General features: G+C 37.8%; 1 protein-coding gene across 2 annotated transcripts in view; it reads left to right on the plus strand.

Moving 5' to 3' along the window:
- Window positions 1-1,934: 1,934 nt before the first annotated feature.
- ZFP91 (ZFP91 zinc finger protein, atypical E3 ubiquitin ligase) overlaps window positions 1,935-18,028 on the plus strand; it is a 34,608-nt gene continuing 18,514 nt past the window's right edge. The window contains exons 1-2 of one of the 2 annotated variants that reach the window (XM_019718895.2): window positions 1,935-2,425; window positions 7,254-7,282. In XM_019718895.2, coding sequence (XP_019574454.1) covers window positions 2,070-2,425; window positions 7,254-7,282 — 385 coding nt within the window. In that variant the 5' untranslated portion in view covers window positions 1,935-2,069. The remainder of the gene's footprint in view (window positions 2,426-7,253; window positions 7,283-18,028) is intronic. The other variant, XM_019718897.2, reaches the window with a different exon arrangement.

An 18,028-nucleotide genomic window follows, 5' to 3' on the forward strand; every position in this document is an offset into this window, starting at 1 on the left:
CCTATCCACACTGCGCCAGTTTTTACAACTGAAATGCCATTAGCCCCATGAAAGTGCAAAAACACTCAATAGAAAATAGAAAACATTTGCCTAATCTGAAGTGGTAACTTAGCCAAGATACTGGAAGGAAAAATGCACTTCAGTACTTGGCTTGCAAATATTGGACTGTGTCTGCAGTTTAACTGAATGATTAATATGAAATTTAGAATTGGATCCCCAGATCTTGTTTCCATCCGCTTTAAGGCATTTTACCCCCGGATACTTTATTTTCCAGGGGTAAGAAACTGGTTCCGCGAATCACTCCTTGATTATAATGGATGAAAGGAAGAAAGGAAAGAATGTGAGAGGCCTACTGTGCCATCACCAAATGCCAACTTATAAATAAGCAAATGGAAACTCCCGTTTAACGCTTTAGGACGATTTAGTTGCACACGCTAGTGGACGTAAGAGAAATTCTGACAAAGCTGCTAATCTGGCCGTGCTTCCTGTGCAGCAGAAACATTTAAAAACCGCAGAACCCGGTGGCTTTCGAGCTGGGAGCGTGAGGGAGGGAAGGTGAGGGAGGGAAGGTGCGGGAGGCCTTGTTTTCTCCGGGTTGGTGACTCTGGTCATACTAACAACTTCCCTTCAGCCCAGGGACCACGGCCAACTTAAGCAGCCAACGCCAGCTCCGTGGTCTCGACAATGTCTGGTAAAACGCAACTCCACAATTCTTTCCGCAAACTTTTATTAAGAGTCAAATGTGGTGGGAATTTTGCTAGGGCCCCGAGGACTCGACGGAACCATTTTGTCCCTGACCTCCAGGGGCTTACAGGTTAGTAGGTCAGACACAGGATGACGAGACGAATATTGCTGACATGAATGCTAGCCCCAGAGGAGGTGCCATGAAACCAAAACCAAGGTAAGGGCTGTTACATGACCACTCCATACATGCTTCGCCAACGACAAATAAAAAAGTAGGGAAAATCTTCCCAGGAAAACCGGATCAGCAACGGGCTCAACATTTGCGGAAGGGTCTGCGCAGGCGTCGCGCCCTAACCCGGAAACACACCCTCCATGGAAAAGTAAACCCAGTGGAAACACTAAACTACTTTCCCCACCGTGCACCAGTCAGAAACTCCCCAGCATCCTCTTTTCCTCTGGTTTCCTATCTTTTTTTCTAAAGCATAGGATAAGTAGGACTTCATCTCCCAAGATGCCTTTGGCCAAGTTAACCATGCGCATGCGCCGAAGAGGCGGGTCCTCCTTGCCCTCACGACCCCGCCTCTGTTCTACTGCCGCCATTTTTTTAGAGACTTTCATCCGGCAGCGGACGGGGCTTTTTTTCTTAAAGGAAAAGCGACAGCTCAAAAAATTTCCCCTTTCTGCCTGCAAGCCTTGGTTGCGCTGGGGTCAGAAAGACCACCTACAGGAAAGTGGGATCAGGGTGGGGCAGAAGAACGCCGAGGCTACTTCCCTGGCTTAAGGAAGAAGACTAGAGCCCTTGTGTCATTAGCGGCTCCTTAGGGAGGCAGGTGCGCGCGCAGCCACTCCAGGGTGCGCGCGAGGCGGGGAAAGAGGTGCGTTTTCTTCCCACCAACCTCCTCGGGAGACCTACCCCTCCTACTGCCCCTAACGCGCGTGGAGCTCCGGAGGGTGGAAAAAGGTCACTTTAGGATTGTCGCGAGACGCAGCCGTTTAACGGTGAGAACGGGTGTGCGGGGAAGGAAACCTCGCGCGCTCCGTTGGAGGCCTTTCCTGATTGGTTGAAGGGAAAATCCGGTACGTCGTTGCGTGAGAGACTGCGGGGGGCGGGACAAGGAAACCATTCCTCCTCTCCGATTGGCCTGCTGCGCGTCTGTGTCGGGGGGGCGCGCGCGCTCCGCCAGCAGTAGCGGCTCTTGAGTGGCGGGGGGTGGGGGGGGCGCCCTCGGAGCCAGGCGGAGGGGAGGGGGGAGAGGAGCGCAGAGGGAGAGTAAGGAGGACGCTCCGGGAGGCAGGGGGGCGGGGGGAGCAGCGCCGCGGCCGCCGCCGCCTCCGCCTCCGCCTCCGCCTCCTGGGACGAGGGGGTGGGGGACGGACGAGCCCCGATGCCGGGGGAGACGGAAGAGCCGAGACCCCCGGAGCAGCAGGACCAGGAAGGGGGAGAGGCGGCGGTGGCCAAGGCGGCTCCAGAGGAGCCCCAACAGCAGCCCCCTGAGGCGGCGGCGGCGGCGCCCGCGGGGACCACTAGCAGCCGCGTGTTGAGGGGAGGTCGGGACCGGGGCCGGGCCGCTGCGGCGGCTGCCGCCGCCGCCGCTGCCGCTGTGTCCCGCCGGAGGAAGGCCGAGTATCCCCGCCGGCGGAGGAGCAGCCCCAGCGCCAGGCCTCCGGACGCCCCAGGGCAGCAGTCTCAGGCCGCGAAGCCCCCGTCTCCAGCTCAGGGCAAGAAGAGTCCGCGACTCCTGTGAGTAACGCAGTCTTTCAGGCGGTGGGAAAGACCCCCCTCGGTCCTCATGCCACCCTCTCGGCTCCCGTAGCGCCCACTCCACGTGACATCGTGCCTGTTCTGCCCCCTGCCGGCTCGCACGCCAGATGTGACACTGCTTCCCTGGTAGCTGTCTTATCACTCTCTGGCCCTCTCCCCGTGTCCTCGGTCGAGCCACTTCCCCACTCTGTGAACTCGTTCTTTGTAGGATACACCTCTTCTGCTCCCTAGTGACTCATCCGTTCCCAGCCGCCGCACGCTTGTCCCGCACTCTGGCACCTGCACTCCCTTTGTCAGCTTGTCCCTTTCCCTCTTACGGCAGTTCTCCAGTATTACATCACATCCCCATTAAGAAATCGACAGCGCAGTCTTAGCCTTCAGAAGTGTGTCCGTCCCTTCCTCCCTTTAATTAGTTCAAGAGCCCGTTGTACTAGTATCTTTATGTAGCTTTTTTTCACTTCACTAAATTTTCACATCACTTTTCACTCGTTTTAGAAGTCTGGTGCTTACTGGTAGGGTAAAAACGTGCGTGGCTCTCTCAATTTTGTTAAGTGTAGTTTTTCATATAACAAATTTAGAGAGGTACTAGTTTTTTTGTTTATACCTAGTAGCATATGTTTTTGTATATATTTTTATGTAGAAACGTCCTTAAAATTAGACTAATCTGAAAGGAATTCCTTTATTTCCTAGAGATAGTAGAGGAACCAGAAACATAAATATGTAAAATTATTTACTAAAACAGTGTTCCCTATATTGAAAACGCTGAAGCACACGTATTTGTAAATTCTAGAAATTAATCACATTAGCCATTTAATTTGTTACTGAAAACATCATTTGTCAAGTGAAAAAAATTAGTAAAAGCAGGGAAAACTGAAGGTGGAGGGAATCTGAGTTTAAAGTAACCCCACCAACAGAATGTGGCAAGATTTGGCTTATATCAGACCCAGTAGATTTGAAATTTGAAACACATTAGTTAAAATTTGAAACACATCATTAGGCTTATTTGGATACAAATCCTTTGGACAAATTTCTTAAACAGTCTGTACCCCAGTTTCCTCATCTATAGGACATAATGTTAATCCCTCTAAGATCTGTTTGTGAGAATTAGATACAGCATATGAAGCACTTAACACAAAGCTATTGGTTTGAGTGTTAGTGACGTGATAGAGGTATAAGTGGTGTGTTTTCATGTAAATTCTGCCAAATTGGATTTTTGTCCTGTTTTTTCTTATTACCATACATAGGAAGGTTAATAACTTAATGTATTTTTTAAGTTCCCTTCCATTCTCACCTACCCATTTGAGAGTTAAATATACCTTGACATATTTCCCTTCCACCGGTCCACCAGCTTTGCTTATAGAACGATCTCAAGATAATTATACGTAGAGTAGTAATTTTACCCACTGTCATGGTTTGTTTTTTTTCTGTAACTCTTGGCCAAAAATTACTGAGTCTTTTTACTTCCATAATATAAATGTTACAACAGTTGAACTTGGATAAAGATGACTTAGTTAAATTGTTTCAGTTTTTTTCTCCTTAATATTACTGTGGGGAGAAATATAGTCTTAGTATCCTTTCTTCATCCGATATCATAAAAGAAATGGTTTTCAAACGTTTCAGACTTGAACAGTCTTCTGGACCGTTCGAAAACCGAGGTAGTACTGTATTAGTGTTCTTTTACCTTCCTTCAGACTCAGAACTATCTCTTGATTATGTATTTTAGATTAGGTAATTTGGACCGGATTGTTAAAATTTTCATACCATGTTTCCCCGAAAATAAGGCCTAGCCAGACAATCAACTCTAATGCATCTTTTGGAGCAAAAATTAATATAAGACCTGGTATTACATTATATTATACCCGGTCTTATATTAAAATTTAAGAGCGGGTCATATTAATTTTTGCTCCAAAAGACGCATTAGAGCTGATGGTCCAGCTAGGTCTTATGGTAGTAATTTTTTGTTACACATTTTCAATTTACTGTATGCTCTGGAAATCAGAGGAGTCTTAAAGCATTTCAGCTTGCTAAACCTTGATTGAGCAGTTACTGGGCCTGGTATTGTGCTGAGCTAGGTTTATAAAGATACATGAGACACGGACCTCATCTTTAAGGACCTTGCAGTATAACGGGGAGAGACATTGATTAGTAGAGGTTTATCAAATGTGTGCCTGGTTTACAGATTTTCAGAGTGATAAAAATAAATTTGAAAACTAATTAAGTAGGAAGTATAATTTAATCCTTTAAGACATTTCAGGAGGTTTTGAGTATCAGTTTACTGAACCCTGGTCAAGTGCCTTCTGACCTTGACATGTCTGTTTTCCAAATAACATTATGACGATTTTTTAAAAAGGAAGAGATTTAATCTCTGTGTTAATTACTTGTTCCATTCAGTTGATTTTTTTTTTCATATCCCAACACTGTCCCCTAAAAATGACCAATAATCAACTATTTAACCTACATTTGTTTCTCATGATTGAAGAAACAGCAAAGTGTACAGTAGCTTGAAAGGTCAATAAATATAGAGGTTTGGATTAATTGAAACCTCTTTTCCTATTAGAAGGCAAAATAATATAGTAGAAAAAGCGTTGGACTTAAGGCAGACAGTTTCAGGTCCCAGTTTCTACTACTCAGTAAGTAACCTTGGGCAAGTCACTAAACCTCTTTAAATCTGCTTCTTCTATAACTGATAATTTATAATTTGTGAAATGCGCTTTATAGTTAGATGATAATTAGGTTCCAGTTTTTATAAACTTTCTTAAACTTATAACAACTTCCATTTGCGTTGAAATGTTCAGATGTTAATGAGAACAGTAGGATATCTTTGTTATGGGAAATTAAAATTTTTTCAGTGAATGTACTTAAGAGAAAGGCATAAAGTTAAATGCTAGTCATTATAAATTTAAACTTAGAGGCTAATAGGAAAAAGAAACCAAATTTGAAGAAAAGTTATGTATCAGTACTCTCTAGGCTCATCATTTGCTGTCTTTTAGCCAATAAATCCTAGAGTTAAGATTCTTATATTTCAAATTCAGATATTTATATAGTCGTTTATATTTTTTAAAAAAATATTCCACAAATTGTTTGTTACTCATAAAATAAAACATCCATACTTTCTACTAATATGGGAACAGTGTAATTGTTAAACTAGGTTAAAATGCAAAAAGGCTTTTAATTCTACCAATAAGTCCTGGTTTATCAGAATTTAAAACCCCATTAAATACTTTCTTAAACTTCTAATTTAGTTGTTGAGTAACCATATTGACTAAAACCGACTATTCTTAGAGCTACTCCTTCAGGTTCAGATGGGTTACAAATGAAGAAAACAAATACTGCTCTATTTTCTGGTATATGAAATTCCATTTTTCGTTTATTTTCTTCATAAAAATAAAATGATAATAAACCTTTGGGTGACACTTTGTTGTTTTGTAAGGAAAAGGTGAGGATCATGGATAGTGAGAATGAAGAGGCAGTAATATTCTGAATTGAAAAAACTTAGAGCTCTTTGGAGAAGGCTTCAGTTGTACAAGACGAAATCCTGAGTTTTTCTTATATGGTGATCAATAGGGTTGTAGAAACATTGAAACAATTCCAAAGATTTTCAGAAAGTTTATTCTGTTTTTAGCAGTTATTTCTGTACTTTTTATTTAGAATTAAGATGATTAGCAGTTATCTTTTATTAATTGCTAATTAGGCCATTGGTGATATAATTTAAAATAAAGTTACAATAAAAATATAACTCCATATTTTTTAAATTTGAAATGAAAAAATGGAAGCTATTTTTTCTAAAGAGAACAGAATTTGTGTTATGCTGTGGCTTCTGTATTTGCTTGGATATTCTTTTGTAAAATAAGAGTCGTCATTTGTATTAAATTTATTGTCAGAAAACTGTACTGCTCAGAGATCCTGTATGACATCTTTATGGTAAAGATCTAAGGGGTGTTTATGTGATTGGGTAATGGGCATAAAGGGGGATTCATCATACTGTACTCAACAGTTACATATGATAGAAATTTCCCAAATTAAAAACAAATTAAGTTAGTACTTTATAACACATTAAACTCTTTATTGTGGCTGTCTTACTTGTAAAGTGCAAATGACATTTATTTCTGAGGTCTAATCTTGTTGCCTTTTTTGAAATAGATTTTGACTTTGGGTTTCACAAATGATAATATTAGAGTTTTCTTTAGGTTCGTTACATTTTTAGTATGAAAATTTTCAAATATAAAATAGATAAAATAATATAATGAAACCCTATTGTTTAGCAGGTAGATTTAACAATTACTGAGATTTTGCCATTCTTGCTACCTCTATCCCTTTTAGCCTTCTTTTTCTTTTGTCAAGAAGTATTTTAAGAGTAAATCTCAAACATTATTTCATTTCAGTTCTAGTTACTTCATTTGTGTAAAGTAAGGACATTTTCTTATATAACCACTTAGTATAACAAAATTAGTAATATTTTCTTGTTCTTAATATATTTTTACAGTTAGAAACAACTGTTTTGAATGATACTATAGCTGTATGCTGTGAGATATGATAGCTACATATTGCTATTTAAGTTTACATTAATCAGAATAAAAAATTCAGTTCCTCAATTATATTAGCAATTTCAAGTACTTAGTAGCCACGTGCATCTACCATATTGGACAGTGCAGCTTCAGAATATTTCCATCATTGCAGAAGATTCTATTGGAAAACATTGCATTAAATGCTTTCTGCATCACTATGGATGAGCCTGAAAGAGATAAATATTTGTATTGTAAGAAAGTGCGAGATTGTTCATTTAATACTTGATTCTCATTTTTTTCAGATGTGTAGAAAAAGTAACAACTGACAAAGGTAAGACTTGGTTATTCCTATATCTCACGTACATTACACTCACTGATCATTATTATTATTTATTAAAATGTATTGGGGTGACAGTGGTCAACAAAACTGCATAGATTTCAAGTGTACAATTCTATAATACATCATCTGTATATTGCATTATGTGTTCACCCCCCCAGAGTCAGTTTTCCTTCTGTCACCATATGTTTGACCCCTTTTACCCTCTTCTAACATCCTTCCTCCTCCTACACTGATTATTTTATAATCTGATAGAAAATAGAATGAACTTCAGCTTGATAATTCAAATTGTTCCCATTTAAAAATGATTTTTAATTAGTAAAGAATTATTGGAGTAGATAGATCCTATTTAGATAACAGCAGCTTTGGGCAAGTGGAACATTTTGGCATCATTTAGAAACCTAATGGAAAGCAAATTATTTGATGTCAGCTTATTGCAATTTTTAAAGCTATTTATTTTCATTAACAAAGAATGATACACAATATATCAAGTGTAGACAAAATCTTGATGCTGGTAGAGACTCAAATTATAAATGCATTTTGAAGAATGTGGAAAGAAAAGTGTTCTAAGATTTTAGCCTGGTGAAAAATGGGGTCGTTAGGTTATTTCTCTTTCAGGTTTTAGCAAACCATATATGTGTATTGTATGTTGTCTTCTGTTTATCTGAATTATGAAGGGAAGCTACTGTTCACTATTTCTTTTTAAACATTTTTTAAAAAAGACTTAATTCTAGCTTTGCAGATTGGGTTATTAAAATTGACACTATCATGTTGGGCCAGTTGTTCATTCATTTCATTATTTTTTCTAGTTATTGGCTGTGTTCCTTGATTCTGAGTTTAAATATATAGCATCCTTCTTAAAACTGGAACAAATATACTTTTAAGCATATTTCATTTATTGTGTCTGATCTTGGCCCAGTCTTGACAGGAATCTAGTTAATAACTAAGGGGTAACTGGTTAATTTATTCATTTATTCATATTCTCTCCACCTCTCCCTTTTTCCTCTCTCCCCCTCTCCCCTTTTCCCCCTCTCTTCCTCTCTCCATTTCCCTTTCTCCCTCTCTCTCTCTCTCTCCCCACACACACATACACACAAAGAATGCTTTGAGAATATGTATAAGGCAAGTTTAAAACTTATGTTTTATGTTGTTTAGAAGTATGATTAGGAACCAGTGATTTGAAGTGGTGGCTGTTCTGTAAATAATTAGATACCAGTGTTCCGGTTTGTTTTTTTCCCCTCTAAATTTTAGAATCTGAGGCTAGTATTTCATACTATACCAAGCAGAAATATTTTGTACTAAGCAAATTTTTGTGTAGGAAGTTTTGCGTGACTGTTTTGTCTAACAAGTTCTTGGTTTTGTTGGTGTTTTTGCTTGGAAAATAGGGTGTGTCTGCCAAGAATGGAAGGGTTTGTGTTCCTTATTCAGACATCATTTTGGAAATTTTATGATGTGTGGGGGAAATGTTGAGACAGGTGACAATCAAGTACCAGAGCAGTTCTTATTAAAACAAAAAACAAAAACAAAAATCCCAGCCTGCCTTTATCAGTGCTAAAATTACTTTGTGTGTCTAAAGAGTATGTCTAAAGATTATTTTGGATGGCCTTGAGGAGAACTTGCAGATGTGGTTGACATTTTGAACCCCTGTTGGGAGAAATTAATTGCTCTTTGTGTAGATGTTTTAAACCAGAAGTTGGCAACTACTTCTTAAACAGTAGTATGGCTGTAGAGAGGTTAAAACTGCATTGTGGGTAATTCAGTCTTGAAATCAATCTCTCTGTAATCCACCAATTAAATGCTCTAGAGTTCAGGGTTTGAATTCAAGTTATCTTCTTTTATTGCAAATAATTCCAATATCTGGCATCCAGTGAGCACTCAATGAAAGTTTGTAAAATTTTGAAGTAATAGATATTCTCCAATTCTCCAAATCTCCATCTCTTCATTAATTTACCTATTACTGTAGCTTTCAGCTCTATGAACAGTACATAAAAACCGTATCTCACATACATTTATACAACTAGATCAGTAAATAGAGGATGTAGTAGTCACTTTTTCCTTCACTGTTTAATATTTAAAATTCACTTCAGTTCCTCTCTTTTTCTTGTCAGTTAACGTCTCAGAGATATTTTGTTATTCCAGAATAGTTTTCATGTTCAGTCTGCTGAATTTTAACTGAAGTAACCACATTCATTGAGGTTTTTTTCAAAACTTTGAATAGGTAGTGATATTTTCTAGAGGTAAGACTATCTCTCTGTTCTATTATTGAAAAGATGTTGTCAGGATTGTTTTTAGTCTTCTTTACTCCAAACAGCTTGAAATTATATGCTTGCCTTAGGTTGAAGATAAGAACCTTTGATATATTGGATCAAACAAATGCTATTGCACACACAAAGAAAGTAACTTGCTGTTTTTAAATTATCAAATTGCAAAGTTCATTTTCAAACTGCAATAATAGTAAAGAAACATAATAGTAATAGTCCCTGTTCCTGCTGCGTTTATTTAACCCTGATGGATATATGTAGAAAACAAATGGAATGTTGCCTGCAAAAAATAGTGTTTATTCATTCAGCAAATAGTTATTGAGCATCTACTATGTGTCCAGCACCATTCTAGGTACTGGGTTGTGTTAGTAATCAAATAAGTGCAATGAAGAAATTAAAGCAATGTAATGCAACATTTGATGAAGTTGGGGTGGGGAGGCTAAGTTGCTATACGATGGCAAGGGATGACCTCCTTGAGAAGGTGACATTTGAGTTCAGACCAGAATATGCAGTGCAGATAGATACCTGGATGAAGACCATTCCGCACAGAAGAAGCAAAGAGAAAAAAATTTAAAACATGAAAACTTTTCCAGTTGAGTTGTTTCCTTTCCTCATTGGTCTTTTAATCCAGATATTTTCATGTCATGATGGTCCCAGGGCAGTGTTCCAAAGGCTGAAGGCAAAAGCTGCAAGTCTTCTTGAAGCCCCAACCCATGTGATACAAGATCACCATAAAAATCAGTTGTATTTCTGACACAAAAAAATTGAAATTATAAAATTAAATAATAACCACTAAATAGTATCAAAAAATCTGTACTACTAAGGGATGAATCTGACAAATATGTGAAAGACTTATACATTGAAAAGTATAAGACATTGCTAAGTGAAATTAAAGACCTAAATCAATAGCCATGCACTTTGCTTATGGGTTTGAAAACTCAATATTGTTAAGTGGTATTGGGAAAACTGAGTAGATACGTGCAAAATAAAAAAAGAAAAGAAACTGGACCACTTTCTTACACCATACACAAAAACAAATTCAAAATGAGTTAAAGCCTTAAATGTAAGGCTTTAATCCGTAAAACTCCTAGAAGAAAACATAAGTAAATTGACATTAGTCTGAGTAATATCTTTTTGGATAACATGCCCTCGAGCAAGGGAAACAAAAGCAAAAATAAACAAATGGGATTTCATCAAACTAAAAAGCTTCCACACAGCAAAGGAAATCTTCAGCAAAACAAAAAGACAACCTACTGAATGGGAGAATATATTCGCAAATGATATATCCAATAAGGGGTTGATATCCAACATATATAAAAAACTCATATAACTCAGGAACATAAAAACAATACAATTGAAAAATGGGCAGAGAACATGAAAAGACCTTTCTCCAAAAAAGATGTACAGATAGCCAACAGACATGAAAAGATGCTCAACATCACTAATCAGGGAAATGCAAATCAAAACCACAGTGAGGTACTACCTCACATAGTCTATCAAAAAGTTCACAAATATCACGTGTTGTCAAAGATGTGGAGAAAAGGGAACGCTGGTAGGACTGCAAATTGGTGCAGCCCCTATGGGAAAAAAGTATGGAGATTACTCCAAATAAAAATAGATATACCATATGACCCAGCAGTGTCATTTCTGGATATTTATCCAAGGCAAACAAAAACACTAATTCAAAAAGATAAGCACCCCTGTGTTCATTGCAGTATTATTTACAATAGTCAAGATGAGGAAGCAACCTAGGTGTCCATCGATAGATGAATGGGTAAAGATGTGATCTATATACAGTAGAATATTACGCAGCAATAAAAGAATGAAATCTTGCCATTTGCGATAACATGGATGGATCTAGAGGGTATTATTCTAAGTGAAATAAGCCAGGCAGAGAAAGACAAATATCATATTGTCTTTTATGTGGAAAGACTCAGAAACAGAGACCGAAAGGATGGTTACCAGAGGGGAGGGGATGGAAGGATGGATAAAAAGGGAAGGGGAAGGTAGTCAATAATATTGTAATAAATTTACATGGTAGAGATGATTACTTGAATTAATGGGGTGATCATGTTATAAGGTATAAATATGTCAAATCACTATATTGTACACCTGAAACTAATATAACGACTGTAAGATTGTTTACCACCTATACTTAAGTAAAAAAAGATTTTTAATTAAAAAAAAAAAAAGTCATTTCTCCCCATATTGATCTGTGAATGCAGTGTAATCTAAATAAAAATCCCAGCAGGTTTTTTTGTGGAGAGTTTTGGCCTTTTAAAGATCTTGGAGACTCTTTGGAGTATACATACTACACCTTGAAAACCATTAGCTTACACTAATCAGGAATCCCACCATGTTTCTAAGGGTGGGATCTATTCTTTAAGGAAAGAGGAAGAGGTGAGTAGATACTTGGTGGGCATCCAAGCATGGCTACTAATATGTGTGTATTCCATAATTTTTTTTAACCATACCTCATTGAAGAACATTTGATGCTTCAGTATTTTTTCTGGGATTACAGGTGATTTTTAAAATAGAAACTCTCAATATAAAAATATACAAAATGCACTTATCATAAATGTACCGCTCCATAAGTGTTCACAAGGTGAGCCCAGTCCATAGAACCTTCACCCAGCTCAAGAAACAGAACATGAATCGACTATCCCCAAGTGTAAACATCTTTTTGACTTGGAATAGCACAAATTAGTTTTTTTTCCTCACCATTTATGTGATATTTCTTTGTGTTTGTTGCAGATTGTTTATTTTCATTGCTGTCTATTGTTCCACTGTGGGAATATATTACAATTTATCCATTTTATTGTTGATGGGCATTTGGGTAGCTTTTAGTTATAGGCCTTTATGACTAGTGCTGTGATGCATGTTTTATTACAACTTTATTGAGGCAAAATTTTTATACCATAAAATTCACCTATTTCAAGCATACAGTTCTGTATATAGATTTGCCTTTTCTGAACATTTTATAAATGGAATTGTACATACAGTCTGTTTTTTGTTTTGTTTCTTTTAGCATATTTTTGAGGTTCATCTATGTAGCATACTTCGATATTTTTATTCCTTTGTATGGAAATATGCCATTTGATTTATCCACAGCCACCTTGAACGTGCCTGCGTCTGACATCCATTTATCTTTAAGAAACTAACAAAACGGTATTCCATGGTGGCTGTGACACTTAAGTTTCCACTGTTAGTAGATGATGGATTCTGTTTCTTCAAAAGCTCACCAATGTTTGTTATTGCCATTCCACTGTTCTGTGAAGCCAGCTGCTTCAGGATGGTGGGGAACATGGAAGACTAGTGAATTCCATGAGCATGGGCCCAATGCTGCATTTCATGTGCTGTGAAGTGAGTTCCTTGACCAGAAGCCATGCTGTGTGGGCTACCATGACTGAATAAGGTATTCTACAAGTCCATGGATGGTGGTTTGGGCAGAAGCATTGTGTGCAGAGGAGGCAAATCCATATCCAGGGTGTCTCTTCCAATAAGAACAAAACACTGTCACTTGCATGATGGAAGTGGTCCAACGCAGTGAACCTGCCACCAGGTAGCTGACCGATCACCCTGGGGAATGGTGCCATTATCAGGGACTCTGTTGGTCTCTGCTCTAGCAGAGTAGGCATTCAGCAATGCCTACAGCCAGGTTGGTCTTGGTGTGAGACTCGGGGTTTAGTTTTCAGCAGTCTCAGCCCTACAGCTACAGGGGACAAGGATTTCTTTCAGGGCAGGCATAAAAACTTTCAGGTTATTTATGTGGTGCTTGAGCTGAGAATTGGAATCCTTGAGCATGTCCTTATATTTCCTCACTTTATCCAGTGCAATTTAGGAGCAACCAGCCAATCCCATCCTTGTTATTTTGAAATGTTCTAAGGTATCAAATACATGATCACCAGAAACTGGTACTCTTACAAGGATTTGATTAGGAGTATCTATCCATTGGTGATATTTTGCCTATTTCTGTTGCCACATCATGCCATGGACTTTTAGTGGTCACTTTTTACTGGAAATAGAGTCATTAGTGCCATTAAATCTAATCAGATTAGAGAACCAATTTCAGAAACCACAGAACCAGTTCAGAAAACTAATACTAAAAAGCAAACAAACAAAAAGAAAACTCATCCTTAAGATTCTCTTTCTCTGGAATCACTTTCAGTACCAGAGTTTGTATTACTCAGGGTACTTCAGAGAAACAGAAGCAATGGGATATGTACCTAGAGAGATTTATTTTAAGGAATTAGCTCACATGATGCTGTCAAGTTCAGAATCCACAGGGCAAACCAGCAGATTGGAAATTCAGGTAAGAGATGGTGTTGCTGTCTTGAGTCTAAAATCCGCAGTACTGGAAACTCAGGGTTTTATGTTGCATTCGTGAGGCCGCATTCCTTTTCCCTGAACCCTTTCTTTGCTCTTAGGCCCACCCACATTATGGAGGGTCATTTACTCAAAGTGTACTGATGTAAATGTTAATGACATCTAAGAAATATATTCACAGCAACATGTAGACTGGTATTGGACCAAACAGCTGGGCAGCATAGCCTAGCTAAGGTGACATACCGTTAACCATTACAGTATATCCTTAATTTGTGACAGATTTTATGTTCTTATTTCATTGTTAACTTTATCACTTTTGCTTTTTTTAGCCTTTAGTTTTATCTTTTATCCCATTATTCTTTAACCCTTTCTATTCTTAACTCTTTCTATTTTTGTTCTACTTTCTCAAATTTTCTCAGCCTGACTTCACACCTTCAAGGTTTTAATTTTTGCTATATTTTTTAAATTTCCAAGGTCTTTTTTGAGTGTATTTTGTTAAACAGTATACTGTTCTTTATCTAATGATGTACTTGCTTCTCATTTTTACACACATGCACACACATACGTTTTTTTTCTGTTCCCTGAATTACCTATTTCTTTCAAGTTGTTTTTCCCATTTGTTTATTTAGGCTCTCTTTTTAGAGATTTTCCTCAAGTTTCGGGTGTTCCCTAACTTTTTTTGACTTTTAGAGTAAACTACTAAAATGCTGATTGGAAGGTCTGTGTGCACAGTTGTTTTATTCAGCAGACATCTCAAACTTAATACATATGTCCAAAATGGAATACATATTCTCTCTACTGTGTCCTCCAAACAACAAAAAAAACACCTGATCCTTTTTCTGTGAATGCTCCTACTATCCATCTAATTGTTCAGGACATAAATCTAGAAACTAATTAAATGTATGATACCTCTCTAATAAAATTAAGTCATTTTATTAGTCCTGTCTGTCGGTCTCCTAAGTATTTCACCTATTTCCAATTCTTTCCATCTCCAATGCTGTTATTCTTTATTGGGCTATTATTTGTTGCCTAGTCTGTTGGAATAGACTTACCTGTTAGCAGTAGACTTTTAGCTTGTCTCCTTGAATCTCCTCTTACCCACCTAGGCCGTTCTCTCACCTGCAACCAGAGTGAACGTTAAAACTGCAAATCTGATCATGCCTTTCTATTTAAACTCTTCCCTGGCTTTCTGTGGCTTTCTTCTTTATTAGAATTTTTCCTTTCTCCTCAGCAACATTATAAGTGATGACAGTTTCTGTCATGCTCTGCTCCAGTCACATTGGTCTTCTTACTTTCATTTCCCATCTCATTTCCATGCACTCTTCCTTCATAGTATCACCTAGCTAGCAGTTACTCAACCGTCAGAGTCCAGCCATATTTATTCAAGCTGAAATGTTCAATTTTGGGCTAATTGTTAGCTATAAACTTAATGAAGTTAATGAACACTAATTTTCAGAGCTGCAGTTTCAAAGAAAAAGCATCTTTTCACTTTCTCAAACCTATGTCTAAGCCGTCTTAATGTTTTTAAGAGACAGTTTATTCACCTAACATCTATACTTTGGAAATAAATGCAACTAGCTTGTGATTCTGATTTTTATCTAGAAATTTCATAAATGCTCATTAATACCATAATTTTATCCTTTACTTCCTTTCTCTCAATACACCAGTCGCTAGTGTCTGCTGGAAATAAAATAAAAACAGATGTAGTAAACAGTGAAGGAAATAACTAAAACAAGAAAGAAAAATAAAATTTAAATATTAGCACATATACATACACTCAGTCTTGTTGATTTAAAAATGAGTAAACCAGATTGAAATGTACAGATCATTTAATTTCTTAATTAAACTTTGAAGATCTCTCAGCTTTTTTGCTGGTTTTTAATCATAAAAAATGCCTCCAGTTCTCTGTTTTGAAACATAAAATACTATATGTAGTTTTAGATTTAAAAAATCACTTTTAGGGAGTAATTCTTGTCTTTTAGATCAGTATATTACATACATGGGACCACCTCTTGGCACTTGAGCTGGGTGGAAATGAGCCAAATTTGAGTGAAGCGCTTGGACTGGTGTTTTCCCGTTCCTCTTATGTGGCTAGGTATGGTCTATAGAAAGAATATGGACTTTGGATTTAGCTATACCTGGGTTCCAGTTCCAGCTCTACAGCTTGTATGTGAGCCTGGGAAGTCACTTGCTACTTGCTTTCCTCCTCTATAAAGACAAGAGTAATAACAACACTTGACAGGGTTATGCAGGCCAAATTTGGAAAGATGAAAAAAATATTATACTGCCAGGCACTTAACCAGTATTTAAGGATTAGTTTCTCAGAGAAAATGTAAATATTTAAATAGGAGTGAAAAGACCTTTAGCTTTTTCCCAACCTATCAATCAACCACTCCGTTTTCACTCAACAGTCAATGTTAGCCTTGTAATCTTGAACAAGTAATTTGATTTCTCTAAGCTTGTGTGAGAAAAATGGGGCACCCTGAAAGAGGACCAGATCACGTTAGGATGACCCTTCTAACTTGAAGTATTTTATCATAATGAAGTGACTATCCCCTTTTGGAATTAAATGAGTTAGCTTGTTTTGAAATAATTACCTGTTGCTGTAGGATTGAGATAAATCACTCTTACATTTCATCTTTTGCTACCTAGAAGAATGCGGAGAAACATTCCTGCTAGTAGTACTGGCAACTTTTTATCTCAGTGCACACTGTCAACCACTCTGTCCCTTCTTCCTCTTTCAAGGACGGGGTTGAATTCACTGCTTGCATCTTGCTCAGGCAATGGCTTGCCTGATGTCTTCCTTCACTCAGGCCACTCTGGCTTTTCTCTCTTTATCAAAGAGTCTCCTCAGACGACAGCTATTATGAGAAGCAACTAGAAGTTGCCTTTGAAGTACCACACAGGAGAAATGTGGTTCTTTTCTATCTGGTCATGATTGTTTATCCTAACGTAGGAATTATCCTTCTGTTGTCAGTTTCTACTCTGGGAACCTGACAGTGCTATTTTTCCCCCCAGATAGATAGATAGATAGATATAATTTTTGTGGGGGTGAAATTCATGTAACAAAAATTTAACCATTTAAAAGTTTACAGTTCAGTGACATATACAATGTTGTGCATCCATTACCTCTATCTAGTCCCAGACATTTCCACCCTGACCAAACTAGACCCCTTACTGATTAAAAGCAGTCATTCCCCATTTCCCCCTCCCCAGCCTCTAACAGTCTACTTTTACCTTAATTACCTTAAGACATTAATCTAAATTTATCTGTTCTGAATATTTCATATAAACGGAATCATACAATATGTAATTTTCATGTCTGGCTTGTGTTGTATAATATTTTCAAGATTCATTCATGGCATGTATTAGTACTTCATTTTATGAGTAATTTCATTTTGTTTATCCGTTCAATGGTTGATGGACACATTTTGGCTATTGTGAATTTTACTGGTGTGAACATTCGTGTACAAGTTTTTGTTTGGATACCTGTTTTCAATTTGGGGAGTGTATACGTAGGAATGGAACTGCGGTGTAATGGTAATTGTTTATGTATATGTTTTTGAGGAACTGCCAACGGTTTTCAACAGAGACTATGCCATTTTACATTCCCATCAGCAATGTACAAGAATTCCAATTTCTCCACACTTTCTCCAACTTCTTTCCTTTCCTTTCCTTTCCTTTTTTTTTTCCTTTCCTTTCCTTTTTCCTTTCCTTTCCTTAATAGCCAGTCTAGTGAGTGTAAAGTGGTAATCTTATTGTAGTTTTGTTTTGCATTTCATTAACGACTTACATTGAGCATCTTTTCATGTACTTTCTGGCCATTTGTATATCTTTGGAGAAATGTGTGTTTAAGTCCTTTGCCCGGTTTTTAATTGGGTGGTTTGTCTTTTTGTTGTTGAACTGAGAGAGTTCTTTATATATTCTTGATAATAGACATATAACCTGCAGATATTTTCCCCTTCTGTAGGTTTTCTTCACTTTTAAGAGTTTTCTAATATTAGGTCTTACATTGAGGTCTTTGTTGCCCCATTTCGAGTTAATTTTTGTATGTGGTATAAAGGGTCCATCTTCACTCTTTGCATGTGGGTATCCACTTGTCCCAAAACCATTTGTTGAAGAGACTATTCTTTTCTCCATTAATGGTCTTGGT

The sequence above is a fragment of the Rhinolophus sinicus genome, linkage group LG06, assembly GCF_036562045.2.
Source record: "Rhinolophus sinicus isolate RSC01 linkage group LG06, ASM3656204v1, whole genome shotgun sequence".
NCBI lineage: Eukaryota > Metazoa > Chordata > Mammalia > Chiroptera > Rhinolophidae > Rhinolophus > Rhinolophus sinicus.